The sequence below is a fragment of the Pleurodeles waltl genome, chromosome 7 (genome assembly GCF_031143425.1).
Source record: "Pleurodeles waltl isolate 20211129_DDA chromosome 7, aPleWal1.hap1.20221129, whole genome shotgun sequence".
In the NCBI taxonomy this organism is placed as follows: domain Eukaryota; kingdom Metazoa; phylum Chordata; class Amphibia; order Caudata; family Salamandridae; genus Pleurodeles; species Pleurodeles waltl.
In genome coordinates this window covers 67,307,520-67,328,566 of record NC_090446.1, presented here as the reverse complement: position 1 = coordinate 67,328,566, position 21,047 = coordinate 67,307,520, and the positions used below count along the sequence as shown (strand labels likewise).

General features: G+C 48.2%; 1 protein-coding gene across 3 annotated transcripts in view; it reads left to right on the top strand.

Moving 5' to 3' along the window:
- The first annotated feature begins 1,489 nt into the window (after positions 1-1,489).
- Positions 1,490-21,047, top strand: part of LOC138247187 (uncharacterized) — a 70,289-nt gene continuing 50,731 nt past the window's right edge. Inside the window, exon 1 of one of the 3 annotated variants that reach the window (XM_069201934.1) lies at positions 1,490-1,769. In XM_069201934.1, coding sequence (XP_069058035.1) covers positions 1,691-1,769 — 79 coding nt within the window. In that variant the 5' untranslated portion in view covers positions 1,490-1,690. Of the gene's footprint in view, positions 1,770-1,853; positions 1,977-6,041; positions 6,228-21,047 lie in introns of those variants that run through there. The other 2 variants (XM_069201933.1, XM_069201935.1) reach the window with 2 other exon arrangements.

The following is a 21,047-nucleotide window of genomic DNA, read 5'->3' as shown; positions in this document are numbered from 1 at the left end:
CCGCCAGTCCCATTAAGACTTTCCCGCTGGGCTTAGTGGCGAAAATCTTGGTTTCTGCCAGTGAGCCCAGCGGTAAAGTGGCGGCAGCATTGTCACTGGCTCGTAATCAAGGTTGAAGCAATGCTGCCCCCCCTCTCGCCCGTAGCCCGCTGTGGCCCCTGCACCTGTTCTCCACAAGCCTTTTCATGGCAGTGAAACTGCCATGAAAAGGCTGGTGAAGAACCGGGTAGTAATCAGCAGGGCAGCTCTGACTACAGAGCCGCCCTGCAGATTCCAACCTGTACCCGCCATCAGTCTGTCGGGATCTCTGATTCCACCGTAGACGGTGGTTCGTTGGAGGGGCTGCCCACCAAGCTCATAATGTGGCGGTCGGACCGCCACCATGAATGTGGCAGTCCAAGGACCGCCACACTCGTAATCAGACCCTTAGTCTAATTAGTTCAATGGAAGCAAAGCCAGATGGTAACAACCAGAGTGCGTTAGACTATCACATGAAAGTCCAAAACTGGAATCCATGTCTGTAATGACCTGAAGGCAGGTGGTCACCCTAGATAAGGATCTTTAATACTGAGGTCTCCCTGACTTTCTTCGGGGTTCCACCTTTTTAAGTAGGTGACAACAATCTCATCGGATAGTGTCTGGGGTCTCAACCGTGGTGCCCTGGGCATGGAAAACCCATTGCTAAGCATAGTCAGTACTACTAGAACCCCCCCAAGCTAGAATGCCCATCTCTGACTCTACTGAGTGACAGAGCCTGTGCCAGTCCTGTGCCAGAAGAGCCCCCTTGGCCCTGTGGAGGCCTGCCTCTCCTTGTGTGCTCGAGCTGTCTGGAACAGTGCTTAATTTGAGCTGGTGGTTTCCAGTGCTTAGCACTGGCACATTATTGTCAACACCGGCTCTTATAATAGTCTGCCACATGGTGGTGCTGTTTGTCTAATGTTGTGATGAGCACAACAAAGGTTGTTTATTGATTAAATATACATTAAAATCACTAATACCTTCCTTCCAAAGCTTTAAGAATAGCTTGGGTTCGACTATTAGTCATTTTTAATGTATAGTTGAAGTCTGAGTCGTCAGACTTATATGAGTGTGATGGTTATTTGTGATGTACTGTCACTGGCAGCGCTAGTGAAGGCGATGGGTTTTGCATTCTGCAGTGGCCTCCTGACTAGGGCCCTGGCACTTTTTTTTTTTTATAAATTAAGTACTGGTTTGGAGGGGTGGGTGTCAGCATCCTCAGCTACCGCAGTCTCGCTCTGTTATCACTGGGGAATTGTGGAAGCTTGGCATACGTCGCCTGTGCAGGGCGCAGAACATTCCTGCCGGTCCAGCCCATCCAGCCTCCCAGAGGATTCACTTGGAAGTCACCCCCGCCCGACCCGCGTCTCTAGGCTTTCTAGTCCCACCCACACACCAGGGTAGATTTCACCCCAGTGCCACTGGCACCACCCATCCAGCAGTGAAAGAGTTAAAACACTTCCAGCCCCACCTGGGTTTAGACACCACACAAAGCAGGGGACACCCTTCCGAGCTAGAGCGAGGTAGGCACAGTGCGCGGAGTGACACCGAGACAGCGACATCGAACCAGAGACAGCCGGACGTCAACCCAGAGGCAAGAGGGCTCTCCACACGGACACCATCAGTGGTTCATCCATCCACACTCCCTCCCAGGAGCGCAGCTTCGGCCGCCATGTGGGGGGCTGCGCTGGCACTGCTGTGGGCGCTCTCTGTTGGCACACTGGCCCTTCGGGATGGTTACACGACAGCAGGTGAGTTTATTCTCGGTGGGATGTCACCAACAAGGACATAGTCCATTCTGAAAGAAGAGGTGGAGGGCTGAGCCCCGGCAGTGGCTCATCCATCCACACTCCCTCCCATGAGCGCAGCTTCGGCCGCCATGTGGGGGGCTGCGCTGGCACTGCTGTGGGCGCTCTCTGCTGGCACATTGGCCCTTCGGGATGGTTACACGACAGCAGGTGAGTTTATTCTCGGTGGGATGTCACCAACAAGGACATAGTCCATTCTGAAAGAAGAGTGGGGGGTCGTCGGTGACCCTCTTAAAAGCCAGTGGGGCAGCTTGGCAGGGACTGCCAGTCACGCATTGGTACGGCCCTCGGACGGACAGGCCAGTGGTCGGCACCTGCACGTTTCCACCTGCTTGTGAAACGAGTATGACCATCTCGGGACACGTTCTGCTCAGTTCAAAGCATCACTTTGTCTTTAGTACCCAGGCCGCGCCTCTAATCTACACTACCTGCCAACTCACCTCTCTCCTGTGTGTAGTGCCTACTGGCACTACGGTACCGAGAGCTACTCACAACTCTGCCAATGCACCTCTCTCCTGTCATGTAGTGCCTCTGCTACTACAGTGCCGAGAGCAACACACAGCTCCGCCAATGCACCTCTCTCCTGTCATGTAGTGCCTACTGGCACTACGGTACCGAGAGCTACTCACAACTCTGCCAATGCACCTCTCTCCTGTCATGTAGTGCCTCTGCTACTACAGTGCCGAGAGCAACACACAGCTCCGCCAGTGCACCTTTCTCATGTGTGTAGTGCCTACTGGCACGTTTTACACATAGAGATTGGGAGGTGCTAGTCCCAAAACTACCTCCCTAACTCAAAAGCTATGTACACAAAGAGTATGGGGAATCAAGTGAACAAAGCAACACGGCCTCTTCACCTGGTCATGAGATCACTCTTTTCCGTGATTTAATTGAAGATGGAGTATGGTTGCGATAACCCTGGTTTACCGAATAGGTGGTCTCACACACAATAAAGTGTCATGCTTCATCATTTGACCACCTAGCCCCACCCAGGTAGGACAATGGCACCTGGGCGGACTCAACCTCGTGGTTAAATGAACTCTGAGGGAGTGCTGAAATGATATCTTTCTGGATAATGTAGGGATCCAGTTGTGTGAGAAATAAAATAAAATTACCTAAGAGTACCAGTGTGTCTGACACCTTTAATAATGGTGTCTGCTGGTAAGATTAAAAACACAGTTGGGACACTATTGGGTATAATGACTCATAGTGTCACCCTAACCCTACTGGCCAACATGTTTCTGCCCACTCGTCTAGCTTATACTGGTCTGGGGCATTCGCCAGGGGTTAGGATCACTCCTAAATTTATAGTGAAGTGTGTCTCTCCTAAATTAAAGGTGATATGCTCATACATAATATATACTGGGCCTACATGAGAATTAGCTCAGATATGGGAGGCCCTAAAAGATAAGCATAGGGAACCCCTGGCCTGGGGGAGGAGAAGATGCCCCTTATAGTCACACATTAGTCAAAGGGAGCAATCTGCGGTTCACCTATTGGGTAAAGTGGCTGGGGTATGCACCTGTGTCATTTCATGGAGATCCTACTGCTATTGTAGTGCGGTGAGCTACCCATAGCCCCGCCAATGCACCTCTCTCCTGCATGTAGTGCCTACTGCTGCTACAGTACGGAGAGCTACACACAGCTCCACCAATTCATCTCTCTCCTGTCATGTGGTGGCTACGACTACAGCAGTACCGAGAGCTACACACAGTTCTGCCAATGCACCTCTCTCCTGCATGTAGTGCCTATTGCTATTGCAGTGTGGAGAGCTACTGACTGCTCTGCCAAACACCTCTATCCTTCCTATAGTGCCCACTGCTACTGCAGTACGGAGAGCTACACACAGCTCCACCAATGCATCTCTCTCCTGTCATGTGGTGGCTACGACTACAGCAGTACCGAGAGCTACACAGAGCTGTGCCAATGCACCTCTCTCCTGCATGTAGTGCCTAATGCTACTGCAGTGTGGAGAGCTACTGACTGCTCTGCCAAACACCTCTCTTCTTCCTTTAGTGCCCACTGCTACTGCAGTACGGAGAACTACACACAGCTCCCCCAATGCACCTCGCTCCTGCATGTACTGACTGTGGCTACTACTGTACTGAGAGGGACACACAGCTCTGCCAATGCACCTCTCCTACATGTAGTGCCTGTGGCTTTTAAAGTAACAAGAGTTATGCTACATACAGCTTCGCCAATGCCCCTCTCTCCTGTAGTGCATGCTGCTACTGCAGTACGGAGAGCTATACACAGCTCCGCCAATGCACCTGTCTCATCTTGCGTAGTGCTTACTGCTACTACAGTACGGAGAGCTTCCTACGTCTCCACCAATGCACCTCTCTCCTGCATGTAGTGCCAACTGCTACTACAGTACGAAGAGCTACCCACAGCTCTGCCAATGCACCTCTCCCCTGCATGTATTGCCAACTGCTACTGCAGTACGGAAAGCTACACACGGCTCCACCAATGCACCTCTCTCCTGTCATGTGTGCCTACTGCTATTGTAGTGCGGTGAGCTACCCATAGCCCCGCCAATGCACCTCTCTCCTGTCATGTGTGCCTACTGCTACTACAGTACGGAGAGCTACCCACGGCTCCACCAATGCACCTCTCTCCTGTCATGTGTGCCTACTGCTACTACAGTACGGAGAGCTACCCACAGCTCCACCAATGCACTTCTCTCCTGTCATGTGTGCCTACTGCTACTGCGGTACAGAGAGCTACCCACGGCTCCACCAATGCACCTCTCTCTCCCGTCCTGTAGTGCCTAGTGGCACTATAGTACCGAGAGCTACACACAGCTCCGTCAGTGCACCTCCCTCCTGTCATGTGGTGCTTACTGCTACAGCAGTACCGAGAGGTACCCACGGTTCTGCCAATGCACCTCAATCTTGCCCCCACAGCAACACTCCAAACATTCCACCCTGAAACTCTCAATCCTACCTGCAAGCCCCCCCCTGCCACGTCCCGCCCCCGCACACACAAAACGCTATAAAGTCCTGAGATGCACACACTGCTCTACAAACTCTCCTCCCCCGGACCAGAAGCAACTCCTTCCACTCCAGCTCTGGGAGCCACCCTGGAGCTCTTCCAATGCACCTCCGTCTTCGGAACTCCGGTTATTCAAGTACCAGACCCGACACAGCTCCGCTAATGCACCTCTTTCTACTGGCGTAACAATAGCTCCAGGGGGGTCCCCTCAGCACAGTGCATGGGCGGCAAGCCACTGACCTGACCGCTCCTAACTGGGTGGGGGAGGGCCCACCGCCCCCTCCCCCCCCCTTAAGTTTCCTTACGCCACTACCTCTTTCCTGATCTATGCACTGGTATTCTAGTACTGGACCACAACCAAAACACAGGTCTCAAAGCACCTCAATGTTTACCTCCATATCACTCTCGCCACTAATGCAACTCAGGTATAGGGTGCTCCTTAAAGAACCCCATCAATGCACCTCTGCCCAGTGCAGTACAAAGACACGTCCAGCTCCACCATTGCACCTCAGTCTAGACCCGCAACTCGGTGCTTAATTTGAGCCGGTGGTTACCGATGGGGGGGGGGATCATCGGCACTTATTTTCTTCATCACACATCTATAAAGAGGAAGAACCGGAAACATTAAAAAAAAAAAAACAGAAGACTTAGGAAAGAAAGATGGAAAACCCGCTCCAAAGGGAGGAGGCAGAAACCCGCAGGAGTGGGATAAAGAGGTCGGGATGTCTGGTAATGAATCTAAGAGGCATGAGGTGGATACAAGACCGCGCAGCCTTGGTATTCAGAGGGCCAACAATTAATTGCAACGCCCGTGGGCTTCTGAGTACAACTTCGGGGACCGGCACTCTCTTTTAAAAATTAACCGCCTGCAACACCACTCTAACTTCAGTTTGAAGACCATCAAACGGCTCTGCAGAAACACCTCCCCCTTAACCTGCACTACTTGCTGTGTTCCCACAGGGATATACTCCCCACACCTAGCAGCATCACTGAACCTAATGTCTTCTCATCAACCACCCCACCTTTTCGCCCTCCGGAACCATTGTGCTCGGGCACGTTCACACGACTTTTTCACAAAGTGGAGGAATTAAGCTCTTTGATTTCAATGAGCGGCACGCCCTTCCTCCCTCTGTACCACTGGGAGAAGTCTTTCTTCTTCCCGTCCTCCTCTTTGAGGCTTTGTGCGGCTGTGGGTGTGAGTACTGCCTGACTTTCTCGTCTGAAGCAATGTACAGAAATCCAGGCCAGCCGATGAAAGGATTGAGGCCTGGTCCGGGCCCATGGGGAGCCTGCGTGCCCCGGAGACACTGTGTGCCAGCAACAAGATCAGCTGCTGAAGGGAGAGAGGCCTTGTCTGGCTCCCTGGGGAGCCTGCCTGCCCCGGAGACACGGTGTGCCTGTAACAAGGTCAGTTGCTGAAGAGAGGCTGCTGAAGGGAGAAGGGCCTGGTCCGGGCTCCTAGGGAGCCTGCCTGCCCAGGAGACACTGCGTGCCTGTAACAAGGTCAGCTGCTGAAGGGAGAGAGGCCGTGTCCGGGCCCCTGGGGAGCCTGCCTGCCCTGGAGACACTGTGTGCCAGCAAAACGATCAGCTGCTGAAGGGAGAGAGGCCTGGTCCGGGCTCCTGGGGAGCCTGCCTGCCCAGGAGACACTGTGTGCCTGTAACAAGGTCAGCTGCTGATGGGAGAGAGGCCGTGTCCGGCCCCTGGGAGGCCAATATTGTTTGCTTGTCACCCATTCAAGTTTGGACCCAGACATATGGAAATCAGTCTTGACCCTGCTTCCCATGGGAACTGTCCAGCCCGAATAGGATGTGAGTCTTGTGCTCGCCATGCCACAGGAGTCAAGCTAACTTGGCTAATGAGGGGTGATACCTCGAAACAGTCCCAGCATGCTTCTTTCCAGTCCAGGGAGGACCTGGCCTGGCAGTTCAAGCTAGACTGTTCCCATGGGGAGCAGGGTCAAGACTGATTTGCATATGGCTAGGTTCAAACTGGAATGGCGTGGCGAGCAAAAAACAATGGATTTAAGTCTAGATCTGTGACTGGGGGTGAATGTTTGACATTGATCAGCATTTCGTCCATCATCTCTTCTTTTTGCATTTGCCACCCTAAGTGTGAAGGGTATGCCCAGTCGTGGGGCCCATGCTCACTATTCCACCACATTTAAGCTAGACTGGCTGATGAGGAGTAATACCCCAAAACCGGTCCCAGAGTGCTTGTTTCTGGTCCAGGGAGGACCTAGCCTGGCAGTTCGGGCTGGACTGTTACCATGGGGAGATGGGTTAACACTGATTTGCATATGATTGGGTCCAGACTGTGGTGGCCCAAAAAAAACATAGGATTGGGATGTGGCCCAAGAGATTGCCAGTGGCTGAGATTGATTCAAGCGTTCCATCCATCACGTGTTGTTTTTTAGTTTTCTACAAGTGGCACTTTGATAATTGTAATAATAAGTCTGATTTCACCATTAAAGAGAATTTGTCATTAAAATTCTATAGGTACAAAACATGATATGCCTACTACTTCTCAATTAGGAATTGCAGGTTATTTAATGTGATAAAGAATCCCCGATGGTATCCTATGAGAGGGGTAGGCGTCACAGTAGTGAAAAAAGAATTTGGGAGTTTTTCACTACGAGGACATGTAAAACTTAAAAGTACATGTCCTACCTTTTAGTTGCATAGCGCTATGCACTGTGGCTACCTAGGGTTTACCTTAGGGGTGACTTATATGTAATGGAAGGGGAATTTAAAAGTTGGCAAGAGGTTTTTAATTCCAAGTCAACATGGCAGTGTTGCTGCACACACAGGCTCTGCAATGGCAGGCCTGAGGCATGTGTACGGGCTATTTGTCCCCTTAGCAGCATTTAATTTAAAGGCCCTGAGCTCATGTAGTGCACTTTAGCAGGGACTTATAAGGAATTAGGGAGGCAATGCACTTTAACATGGGTTAGCAGTGGTAAAGTGCTCAGAGCCCTAAAGCCAACAAAAACGAGGTCAGAGGAAGGTAAAAAGTTTGGGGCAACTCTTCCGAGAGAGCTATTTTCTAATACTACTTTAGGTTGTCATTCCAACACCTTGGTAATCACACTCATTCATAGGACAGAAATGATAACACAGCAGTAGCATAGTCCGTGTGTCATAGGCCCTATTGCAAGGAGCAAAACGGCCCCGGCTTCTGGCTTCTGTTTGAATTATAAAATACAGCAAAAATCAGTGTTTGGTGGGCCCCTCGAACCTCTGGGCCCTGGTGGCACTGCCCCATCTGCACAAGTCTTTGGTGCCCAAACAGTTAGATGCTTGATTTGGATTCGAAAACGGTCAAGGTTGCAAGAATGGCGGAGGCTTTTGTAATAAATAAGTAGAGTGGATGATTAGAACGTATGCCCGTGCTGAACTCATTCATCTACTGTTTTGTGAGTCAAGCAAAGGAGGAAGTAGGAGCCGGTTGCTCCCCCCCCCCTCCTGTTTTTGTTTAATAACTTTTTGCGCAAGCCAGGATACACGTGTTGCACTCCATTTTCAACATGTTGAGTTACTGCTGGTCTTTTTCAGCTTGTAACGGGTTGTTCATGAATTCTTCAGATAGGCATGACACCTCCATAATTAAGCAGAAAAGAAAATATCTGCGGAATCCAATATTTCCAGTGGCCCTGATGAAATTTCCTTAAGGCCTCATTTCAGTGCCAGCATAAGGCAACCCTTCCATTTGTTAAGGTCTAGCCCAGTGCTTCATTTATGAATACAAATGTGCCGGTGTCCAAAGCCCTGCTCTGAAACTAGCAGCTGCTGCAATCAAATATGCGAGCACGGAATCCTGAAGCAGCGGAATCCCGAAGCCATCTCGGACCTCTTTATTTCATTTACAGCCCAGTCCTGCCCCTTCAGCTCAGTTATGCGGCGTTTTGTTTTATCCCTTTGTGACGCTTTTTCGTTTTTCTCTTCCTCCGTCTTTCATATTTGTGTCTATTGCTCGCAGGAAATGCTTGAGGCAAAAGAATAAGCGCCGGCTTTAAGAATAAGTGGCGGAGTCCCGCACTGGGAACCACCGGCACAATTGAAGCACTCTCGCCTGTTTATGAGGGGCAGAAATGTGAATTATTTCAATCAGATGTTTACGCCTCTCACGGTACTCCGCTGACATGTTAGAGGGATGGGCGGGTCTGGCTTTCTAATTCCAACGTGGAATAGTGGCGAGCCAAGGGGACGATGGGGTGGAACTTGCCTGGGCCTTCATCCGCAACTCTCAGGGGTTCAGGGAAGGCGTGCCAGGCAGTGCTTAATTTGTGGTTGTTGTTTCCGGTGCTGAGCACCGGCACTTATTTTTGAGGACCTGGGCTTATTCTTCTGCCTCAAGCATTTGCTGCGAGCAAAAGACACATATGGGAAAGACGGAGGACGTGAAAAACGAAAAAGCGTCACAAAGGGAGAAAGCAGAAAGCTGCAAGAGTGAGCTGAAGGGGCAGGGAGTGGCATTATATAGATTGTAGAGGCCCGAGATGGCTCCAAGTTTACGCCGCCTCAGTATTCATGTTCCCACATTTAATTGCAGCAGCCGCGTGTTTAAGAGGAGGGCTTTGAGCACTGTTTTTATTTACAAATTAAGCACTGGTGCCAGGGGTGTGTGTGAGAGGACGATAGTTAGGGCAGGTCTGAAGGTCTGCTATGCTAACGCCCACCTCCTGCCCTCCACACTCCTGATTTCCTGCCACCCTGGGGAAACCAGCAATTTATGAGAAACTCTTGTGTTTCTTCTGTGAGCCTAATTTTGATAGTACGTTATTTGTGTAATGGATTTAAACAATCTGTTACCAGTGCATGGAGGAGTGGCCTAGAATGCATAACATGACAAAGCAAAAAAGTTAACCTGTATTTTTTTGGGGCTAAGTTCAAAGCTAATTGACCATGTAATTAAAGTATACAGATGCACACAAGAGTAAAGGGGGCTCAAAATGGTCAACTCCCTCTTACCAAAAGAGCAGAGAACACAGTCCTTTCCGTATCCACCGATCGGACATGAATATTCCCTGAATATTCCCATTTTAGATGTTTTGGGACCAATTCACTAAAGCATTGAAGAGTACATGAAGTACTTCTACGGGAGTATAACTTTACACACTCATGCATTTTTTGTGAATCTAGTTCCAGAACTTTATCATTACTTGTGGATAAGATGTAAATTACTAGTTACTAGAACTAAAGCAAGCCTCCCTCCATTGAAGGTTGGGGTACTGGCATTTAACGCTGGGCTTGTGTTGAGGTCGTGTAACAAATCTTGAGGAAGGGAGGATGGCAATTGAAACACGGCTCGTTATATCCTGAAGAGATGCAGGTGGGTTTGTAATGTAAAATTATATGGACGGTCTCTGAATGATAGCTAGAAATATTTCACTTTAGAATTATGTTGTAGCTGCAGATGAGGGGCTACAATCTTTCAATACATTTACTGAGCAGGATAATTTAAGCAGAATAGAGAAGTTCGATAAAATGTGGATATGTTCTTATGATGTTCATATGATGTGGGCCCGAGGACACCATATTTGAGGGACTACGTGTCCTAAGAGTCATCCTTCCTGCCTGTGATTGCCGGGGGAGGTGGGGCCAGCAACGGATTTGCGCTATAAAGTGCTGGAACAACTTCGGCTGGCGGGACGCGCCCGGACAAAGCTCGGACCAAGGGCGGGCCTGTCAGCACCACGAAGAGACAGGGCAGGGCCACCAATCGGTCCTTCAGTAAGGTGCCACCCGAGTAACCCTTTCTCGACAAGATTGCCATCACTATCGCTTTGCCAAGGTCACGGTACTGTTGCTGCACCTTTAATACCCTGCCATCCTGTTTTGTACTAGTGTGGGCTGATCAGAACTGCTACATAAAGAGACTTGGTGTACCAGTGGCACTAGAGGTGAGACCCATTGTATAGCCCCATGCTGTGGGAGGAGGTTTCCCGGTTACCAATTTAAGGGATAACACGTCTTTTAGGAATGAGGTGTACCCGCACGGCTCACTTAACGCAAGGTGTTCCCAATTCTTTGGCCATCATTGCCGGAGGGGTGGAGTGGTCTTTACTCTATATTTATTGTGAGGTCTCCTGAGTTCTGCAAGAACGGAAAAAGGAAAGCCGCAGATAGTGATTCCACCCGAACACCAGCAGTGAATGGCGCCTCTATTGATAGGATTCTACAGAGAGCTATAGGGGCAATTACCACTGAAATACAGCTAACAGAGAGGAGACCCTCCCTTCTCTCAAGTGCAATTCCGGACCCAGATTCAACTCCCTTCAATTCATCTGTATCGTCACCAACGTCCTCACAGCTGGTAAATGGTGGGCTAGTGTCTGATGTTGTGCCAAATGATATTTATAGCCCCAGTCATCAGTGAGGGCCAAATGACCTAGGTGTTTGGCATGCAGTTCTACAGTGAAGGCAGCTACTCAAACCAGCAAGAACCGAAGGAGCCTTACATTCTAAACCCCATTGGCTAGAACAGCTAGTGGAGAAGTCTACTGGTAAAGTTAAAGAACTCTTACTTCAAGAACTTTCACTGCTCATTACACGTTTAGAAGTAATTGAGAAGGAATTGATTGCCCTGAAACAGGTACCTGTTTCTTCAATATCTCCATCCTGTTTGGCTACGAAGGCTTCACAGGGCCAGGTGACTGGGCAATGCAACTCTTCAAACAACCAGGGGATTACGCCATCTTCCTCACTGTTGCGACCTTGCCTTGTCTCGTCCCAAACACTTTGAGTTCTGAGCAGCCTCGTTATGACCCTCTTCCCCAACCCACCAGCCCTGGAGTGCTCCACAGTCTTATAGAGGGGATTAAGTTCTCCGCAGTCCCCACTAGTAGTAAGTCAGGGAATGGAGGCTCCTAACATAGTTAATGTCCACCAGGGGTGAACCTCCCGCCCGCATTGTGTCCGTATGTGGTGATCCTTACTAGAGTCCCACGATTGTGCACAGATTAGGGGGAGGCGTACAAGAAGCTTTTTAACAAAACACTGAATTGGCTTGTACACCATAGGGATATTCCCCTTTCCATGGCAAGTAATATACTGCTGACTCGAAGGGTGGGTTGGACTGGGCCAGGGAAGGTGGATCAATGTGGTGACTGTGTCATAGTAAATGTTAGGTATTCGCTACTGGTGCAGAGCCTGCTCTTTGGAAACCTGAGCAGCCCCATATCTAGGAACAACATTGAATTGTGTCAATTAGGTTACTTGTACAAGCCTGATGCTCAGTCTCAGCCAGCCCAAGCAGGCAGCTGTTAAGGGCTTGCATTTTCCCAGCTTCTGCTCTTGCCAACCTTAGGCAAAACAAGGGCACTTTTACAATTCCAATCTCTAATTGATACAGTACCTTAATGGATGTAGATTACCTTGACAATGCCACTCAGCCTGTATCTCTTATTGATAGCTTAGTTGGAACAGGTTTTATAGACACCAGCTTGGTGAGCCCGGAGGATAGGCAGCGGATCACCTCAACCACAGGTGTCAGTACGCAATGGCAACTGATTACCAAAAGCCACCAGACTAGGTGCAGGGCCTGTCCTATTGAAGGATTGGTTAAAACAGGGATCCATGGCTCTGTTTATTTGCCATCCACAAGTATTAATTTATATACCACATTTGCATTAGGGGCGGATCACCCGCTCTACATTAAACCTAGTTGCCAAGTCGAACCAGTGGTAGTGTGTGCCTGCATAGAACACATTATACCCCCTTATGTATCTAGGAAGCTTAATACCTGTTCCCAGATCTCCAGCCTAGTAGAGAACTGGGGGATACCTTGCGTCACCATAGATGATGTTGTCCCTGCTACCTTAACACTAGCTTCAACAACTAAGCTGGTATCGGAAAATGTAACAGGTATAGCCTCACAATTGTTGAATTTAGAGTGGTGTCAATTCATAGATCAGTTTGACCTTTGTTTCTTTCAGGAGACTTGGTCATTAAAACCCCTTTTTCGTTTAAGCTTTGTGAATTTCAGCCAAGAAGCCATATCTACCAGGAAGGGCAGGCCATCCGGGTGCACTCAAGAAGATTAATTTGGGTTCCCCAGATATTGACGACTCATTGAAACTTTAAATACATATAGGCCCTTATTATGACATTGGCGGGCGGCGGAGGCCGCCTGCCTATGCCATCCTGCTGTCAGGCCGCCTGTGCGGCCTGAATCTTGCCAGCCCTATTATGGCTTCAGGGCCTTAACATTGCAGCCGGCTCCCAATGGAGCCGGCGGCAATCTGGCGGTGCAGCGGGTGCAGCAGCACCCGTCGTGCATTCCACTGCTTGTAATTCAGGCAGTGGAATGCGCGATGGGGCTGTGCCTGGGGGCCCCTGCACTGCCCATGCCAAGTCAATGGGCACTGCAGGGGCCCCCCGAAACCCCTATACCACCAGCCTTTACATGGCAGTGTTTACCCCCATGGACAGGCTGGCGGACGGGGACTCAAAATCCCAGGGCAGCACTTCTTGCAGCCTCCACCAGGCTGCAGGCTGGTGGCAGTCTGGAGGTGTCGGAGGTTTGACCGTGGCTGCTCCATTACGGTCATAATGTCGCGGCTGGACAGTGTGATCCACCCTCCTAGTCCCATGTCAGTGTTGCATAGGTTTACTGACTTAGGTGCGGTGAGTGAGGACCAGGTTATTTCTTCTCTCAAGGTAAGACTGGCCATTTAGGGGATCGTCCCTGGTAAAGGCCCATGGTTAGGTACGATCCCCAGGGACCTGTTCTTGGATGAAGCAGATATTTGGAGTCCCTACCTTGTAGTGATCTTTCTTGTATAATAAGAGGCCCCCATTCCACCAACCTGGGGTGGGGCTGAAATCATTCCCATCTTTAAAAAGGGTTCCCAAAAGCTACCAACCAATTACAGACCCAAAAGCTTAAGAGAAAGCTCTCAAAAACTGTTTTGTAGGCTAATTCTTGACAGACTCCAGGAGTGACCATCTTCAAGTGGAATCCTGACTCCTCTGCAAGTGGGTTTCCACGAATGCACAAGCACTATCTATCAGGTGTTTAGGGTCCAGCTTTTGTTTTGGAAAACTGTCACATTAAATGGTGGCCATCTCTATGTCGTTTTTGTGGACTTGCGTTCTGCTTTTGATTTAGTACTGAGATCTTCTCTCTGGCAGGTACTCTCTGATATGATGGTCCCCAAGTACCTGCTGGTTGTTATGATCAGACTACTTAAATTCAACTTTGCGAAGGTCAGATGCAGCCAAGGGAGTGAAATGACCAATCCAATTCCGGTCAAAAGAGGTATCAGGGAGAGTTCTGTACTCACACCCACTCTGTTCACGCTATATATTAATGGTCCAGTTCCCTTTCTGGATCTTTGTGATAACAACACTCCCAGCTTGGCAAACATGAGAGTTCCTGCACCCATGTTTGCGGGTGGCAGCTTACTTCTTTCAAAACAGCCTAGGGGCCTCCAAAGAATACTGAATCATTTTGAATGCTTTTCTAGGCAGTGTGGACTGGAGATTTATATAGGGAAACCAAGTATATGGTTCTAAACCCATGTCATTCTATCAGACCTAACCCTACAATAACGGGGACCCCTCTAGAGCATGTATGCACTTTTGACTACCTGGCACTTACACTTACAGAACAGCTAGAATTGCATGCCCTCGTATCCAGCGTAGTCTTAAACTGGAACAAGTAGCCAGGGGGATTGCACAAATGTCCTAAGGGTCACAGATTTATCCTATTTCCCCAGCTCTCACTTGCAGAAAGCGGGGTTTTCATCTGTCTTCCCTGCATGCAAATATTTGTGCAGGGAAGGCAGATGAAAACATTGTCACCGCAAGAAGGGAGCTGTTATTAAAAGCAGCTCCTTGCATGGGGGAGCAATGGCAGCTCCTATAGGACATGGGGAGGTGGCTAAGACCCCGGGGCACTTCAGGCTGCCCCCAACGTTCTATCACTCTCTCTCTCTTTCATCCATTAGTGGGATGGAGGAGAGACAGAGAAAGAGAGATTGTCATTGCAAAGGTCTCTCTATGCAGTTACTTCAGAGCGTCACACTAGCAAGATGTTTGTGGCAAATGCTATAGCTCTGTTTGGATACAATGCAGAACAGAGTCACTCCTGGCCTAATGGTCAAGGTCTTGTACTGTCATTCAGTAGGCTGAAAGTTCAAATCCTAATATCCCTTGGCAGTGTGTTTATTTATTTAGTTAGGGTTTGACTGTTAAAGCTTCCTAGTGTTGCAACATTCAATTTTCTTTCCAATCACATATGTGGGTTGACTGTCATAGGTATGTCTAGAAGCATGATAGTAAGGAGTCACCTGTAGCCTAAAGGTTAAGGTCACAGACCCTCACTCTGAAAGTTGAGGGTTCTATTACAGGTATGTCCCTGCTCATTTCCTTCTTTAATTTCTTTTAAACTTCAGAAGTTTAAAATGTTCATACTGAAAGGTGATCTCACTCCTTTTAATTGACAAACATATTTTTCTTTTCAATTTGTCCATAAATATCTCATTCTACGTATATCATGTATCAAAGCCTGAACGGCTCTCTAGCTCTACGTATCTCCCTCTCCCTCTCACTCTCACTCTTTTTCTCTCTCTCTCAATTTCTCTTTTTCAATCTTTCTCCTATTCACGTACCCACTCAGACCCTTATGCACCTACTTACAGACCGACTCAGACACTCACGCACCCACGCAGACCCACTTAGACCTTCGTGCACCCACTCACAGACCCACTCAGACACTCACACACTCACACACACACTCACAGACTCACTCACAGACTCTCACAGACACTGACGCAACCACTAAGACACTGATGCACACGCTCTTACACCCAGACATAAAATCTCATAGCCACTTTCACCCCCAGGTACACCCTCTCACACCTATTCTCACACCCAGAGAGACAGGCCGCAGCCAACTCCTGCTGCGCACGGCCAAGGGGCCATGCAGAGCATGGGGTTGGGTGGTTAGGGAGGTTGGCCTCAATGTCTGGCCACAGCCCTGGCTTTGCAGCCAACCCCCGATGCGCACAGCCAAAGCCGCGCAGGGCCAAAGGCTGTGCATGTCACATGGTTGGGTGCTTATAGGTGGGGAGAGAGGGTGAGTTATAGTTACCTTACGGCATGTTTTATAGTTACTTGAGATGACTATCTATAACAGGTGAATTTCTATGGTTTTGTACGTTTAAAATGTGAGCCTAACTATAACGTCCCTGTAGCCTTTGTTTTTTCTAAAGTAAAATATATATATATATATACATATATATATGTATATATATATATATATATATATATATATATATATATATATATATATATAGCTAACAGGCTAAATTATTTTTATTTATTTAACATTATTTATTTCGTAGGGGTAAGTATTTCCTTCCAATATTGTTTATGGGAGTGTGTTGTTGTACGTGTGGATAGCCATGTGTGATGCCTAATGTATTTCCAAGGCTGGGCTGGCATACATTTACTGCTGTTTTGTCACCTTTAGGACTGTAGTAAGGAGATCTCCACCTGTAGGTCTGTGAATTGTGTTCGGTCATGGTTAAGTATCATTAACATAGTACCACTTTGCGAACTAGGAAATGCAATTTGTGACTCTGGTCTGACTCTAGCCCTATGTTCCATTGTAAAAAGGACCGAGATACTCTACTCTTGTTATCTAAGCTGCCATGGTGATGCCAAATTATTAAAAAGTAGAATGTAGTGGTTTGCTAGAGTACTATTGTACACTATTCAGCATTAATAGGGGTGCAGCATATATACTTTGAGAATTCAATGTGATGCTGCTCTGTACTCTGAATGGCTGTGTGCTGGTTAAACGGCTAGGCAGAGCCTTTTCGTGATATGGAGAGTGTGAGTGAAGATTCTGATGTGAAGTGACATATGGGAATTGAAAAAAGCTGAAAGATCAAGCGTTTCACAGGTGCTGCAGCAAGATGGACACGGCAATCTGGCAGTCTTGAGCCACGTGCTCATTTAGCACTATAGGAAAAGACAGGCAATGTCCCATGTCGGAAATGTAGAGCAAACCGCCTCGCCAGTGCAGATTCTATCTCATCCAGAAATTGCTCACCAAAGAAGGAATACTTAACTATAAGGAAGGCAGCAGTAAGCGAACCAAGGTTAGAGTGAGTATGTGTAAGTACATCTTTGTATGGCCAGTAATTTGACTTTATGAGTGACTTGGAATTTACACCAGCCTCCCCTGGATTGCTCCAGAGACTCTCACACCCAATCTTTGCTAGAGTTGCTTTGATATAACTCAGGGTATGTTGCATGAACCAGGAATGCATAATATAACTTCTACCGCCTGGTGATATGAGCATAGTTTGAGGGTAGCCCAAATTCTTTTCCAATGTAGGATGGGTCTCAGACCTATCTTTTCAGAGATGGATCTGAGTCCTAGGTCCAGTCATAGGGGAAGTTGTGGGGTGCTAATAGGCAAACCTGTCAGCTGGTGAATAAATACATTTTCCCCCGTTAAAAGTGTGGTCGCATCCCTATGTCCCCAAAATTCTGCACCATATAAAGCTGAGCCTAGAGCCTGAAGATTATAGATCTCACTTGCAGAAAGCAGACTTTGTTTGTTGTTGCTTGTTGTTATCAGCTCCCACCAAGCAAAAGCAAACAGCTATGTCCCAGGGGTGGGCTCCCTGGGACATGGCAGGAGCCATCCCTGGGGGGTGGTTGTCCCCAAGGCCATCATTGGCTCCTTGAGGTGCAGCCCCCGCCAACTGTGAATTTAGCCACAGGGAGGTGGCAGCCTCTGGGGATGTGGGGTCTGAAACGGACCCCTTTACTTTTTTTTCACATTTGTGCCCCCCTTGCACTGTATATATGAAAAGCCTTGAGGAGGTGGTGGTCACCAGACCTGCGGGGGGGAGGGTGCGGCCCCCGCATCATATTTCTTTACAGCTCCTGGGAGGTGGCGGTACCTGGGGCTGTGGGGGGGCTGGGTACCACCCCTGCATAGAAAATGTAAATACCCCGGGACCGACCCACGGGTTCTTGTAAAAAACAAGCACGGGAGACTGTGCTTGTTTTTTGTTTTTGTTTTCCCGGAATTCACAACATCATTGTGAATGTGTGGGAAAAATATATGTATTTTTTTCTCTGGATGACTGTACCCTGGACTCTTATTTTTATTTAATTTTTTACTTTTTTGTGGGACTCAGCTGAAGCCGAGTCACAAGATGGCTGCCAACACTTCCTGGCTGAAATGTTGGCAGCCAATAGGAGCTCTGCATTTCCCTGCACAAGCTCTTCATTATTTGCAAAGTTGTTGCAACCAGAGATATCCAATTTATTTTCCTTGTATTTTCTCAAAAACTACTGAACAGATTTCCACCAAATAAGCAAAAGCACAACCTGAGTACCGAAAGCTAGCTTTCTGCCAAATGTGGCGGAATTATGTCCAGTGGTTTGGGCTGTGGTCGTGTTCAAATGGTCTATGGGAAATAACATGGGAAACACAACTTTTTTGACCCCCCCCCTTTTTTTCAGCCCCAACTTGACAGATCACTTTGAAACTTTTCATGTGCAACAAGAATCACCGGCACACTTTTTTCTTTGGGAACATTTTGTGAAGACTCGTCAAACAGTGCCAAAGATATAGGCAAGTCAAAAAATGCTTTTCCTATGGAAACATGACCTAACTGTAACTACCGACTGACAACCGCCAGTAGTGTATATATATATATATATATATATATATATATATATAAACGTAACTTACAATTATGTATAGTTATCAATAATTATCAACTATGGGGGTCATTCTGACCCTGGCGGTAAAAACCGCCAGGGCCAACGACTGCGGGAGCACCGCCAACTGGCTGGCGGTGCTCCCATGGGCATTCTGACCGCGGCGGTACAGCCGCGGTCAGAAACGGAAAACCAGCGGTGTACCGCCGGTTTCCCGCTGCCCTGGGGAATCCTCCATGGCGGCGCAGCTTGCTGCGCCGCCATGGGGATTCCGACCCCCTTACCGTCATCCTGTTCCTGGCGGTTTTGGCCGCCAGGAACAGGATGGCGGTAAGGGGTGTCGTGGGGCCCCTGGAGGCCCCTGCAGTGCCCATGCCAATGGCATGGGCACTGCAGGGGCCCCCGTAACAGGGCCCCACTGAGAATTTCAGTGTCTGCATAGCAGACACTGAAATTCGCGACGGGTGCAACTGCACCCGTAGCACCCTTTCCACTCCGCCGGCTCCATTCGGAGCCGGCATCCTCGTGGAAAGGGGTTTACCGCTGGGCGGGCGGGCGGCCTTCTGGCGGTCGCCCGCCCGCCCAGCGGGAAACTCAGAATAACCGCGGCGGTCTTCTGACCGCGCAGCGGTATTCTGGCGGCTCCCGCCGGCACCGCGGTTACCGCGGCCGGCGGGAGTCAGAATGACCCCCTATGTATTTTATTATTTTAAAATGGAATAATGAACTTAATTTAAAAATAAAAGTAAAGTCAACTTTCAATAACAATATTGAGCAATAAAAATAATTTGATAAAATAAATGTAATTACTTCTACACATAACTTTTAACAAAATGTAATACATATTAAATAAAAATGAAACTAGTAATGGGTGTGGTAAGTTTTTGTAAACTTGTATTTAAGAAGTATTATTTATATGTTAAATAACAACATTTACTATATGTTTTACTACATACTTAATGTAATGAATTACTGCCCTGCAAAAGTTTATTGAATTAATTCTAAGTTAATAATAACTATTTTAAATTATTTTACCTTTATATTTGATATTAAAATATTTAAATTTTTTTGGTTCAAAGAACAACAAGTTTTTATATTTTCCTCATACTTTAATAGGGAGAACGCCACAGTGGCAGAGATCTCTCTCTACATAGAAAAAGTTACTAGTAGTAAGTTTCACTCATAAATTCAGTCTTAAATGTCTTCACACTCATGACTGAGGGGTTGGACATGTGTAAGTTTACCCCTAGGTGCAAATCTACATTTCCAATTTGTGAGTAGCACAAAAGTGTAGAGTTACCAAATTCTGCATATTTTGCCTTTTTTCGATGCCTTTTCCCTCAACACATTTCAGCAGGTAAGACTTGTTGAAATCTGTCAGGAGAAAAGGGAGTAAACAGCATGGGGAGCAAAAAATGACTATTGCAGAGCTCAGAACTCTGATTACTTTTGCACAGGGATCAGAATGTATCACCCAGCTTGTAATCAGCAACTTTAAATAAAGTAAAATCAAGGCACAGGTCCAGTTTTAACAAAAGTGCAATCTTGCAAAGAGGTTCTCAAACAAAGAAATACAGACTTAATACATTATGGCCCTCATTACAACGCTGTTTCAGAGGAAGCACCGCCAACAGGCTGGCGGTACTTCACAGGGCATTACAACCGCGCGGAAGCACCACCAGGACTGTTGGTTTACCACCACAGTAGTCCCGGCGGTTTTAATCCGCCAGGGCAGCGCTACTTGCAGCGCTGCCCAGGGGATTACGAGTCCCCCTACCGCCAGCCAGTTTGAACCACCAGGAAAAGGGTGGTGGTACAGGCAATCGCGGGGCCCCTGGGGGCCCCTGCACTGCCTATGCCACTGGCATGGGCAGTGCAGGGGCCCCCTGCCATGGCCCCGTGCAGCTTTTCACTGTCTGCAATGCACCCGTAGCATGGCCACAACACCGCCGGCTCCTGTGTTGCGGCCCAGCGGGGATCTCCTGATGGCTGCGGCGGGAGTATGGCTGCATTGGCGGCCGCCCGGCGGTCAGGCCTTGGCCAAGGTCGTAATGAGGGCCTATATGTCTTTTTGAAAACAGAGCTTGATATTCACTTTCTAAATCAATAAAGTTGAATCATGGTAATATAGAGTAGAACCGTGTAATAAAAACAGTTATCATCTGGGTGTTCTGTAGTTTCTGCATGTGGCCCACCACCCTCAGGTCAGATAATGGACATGGTTTGAGAAGCAGTTGGCATTTTGCATATAATAAAATAAAGATCTCCTGTGTTGGACATTATAGAGACACTTATCAACATTAAGCTAGACCAGTGGTTCCCAACCTTTTGATTTCTGTGGACCCCCACTTTAACATTAATGGAACCCAGGGACCCCCACTGAATCATCATGGGAATCCGGGGACCCCCGCATGAGTCATTACTGGAAGCTGGGGACCTAATTTGTCAATATTTGTTAATATTTTTTAATTTTCTAGGCTCTCGCGGACCCCCTGAGAAGGCTTCGCGGACCCCCAGGGGTCCCCGGACCACA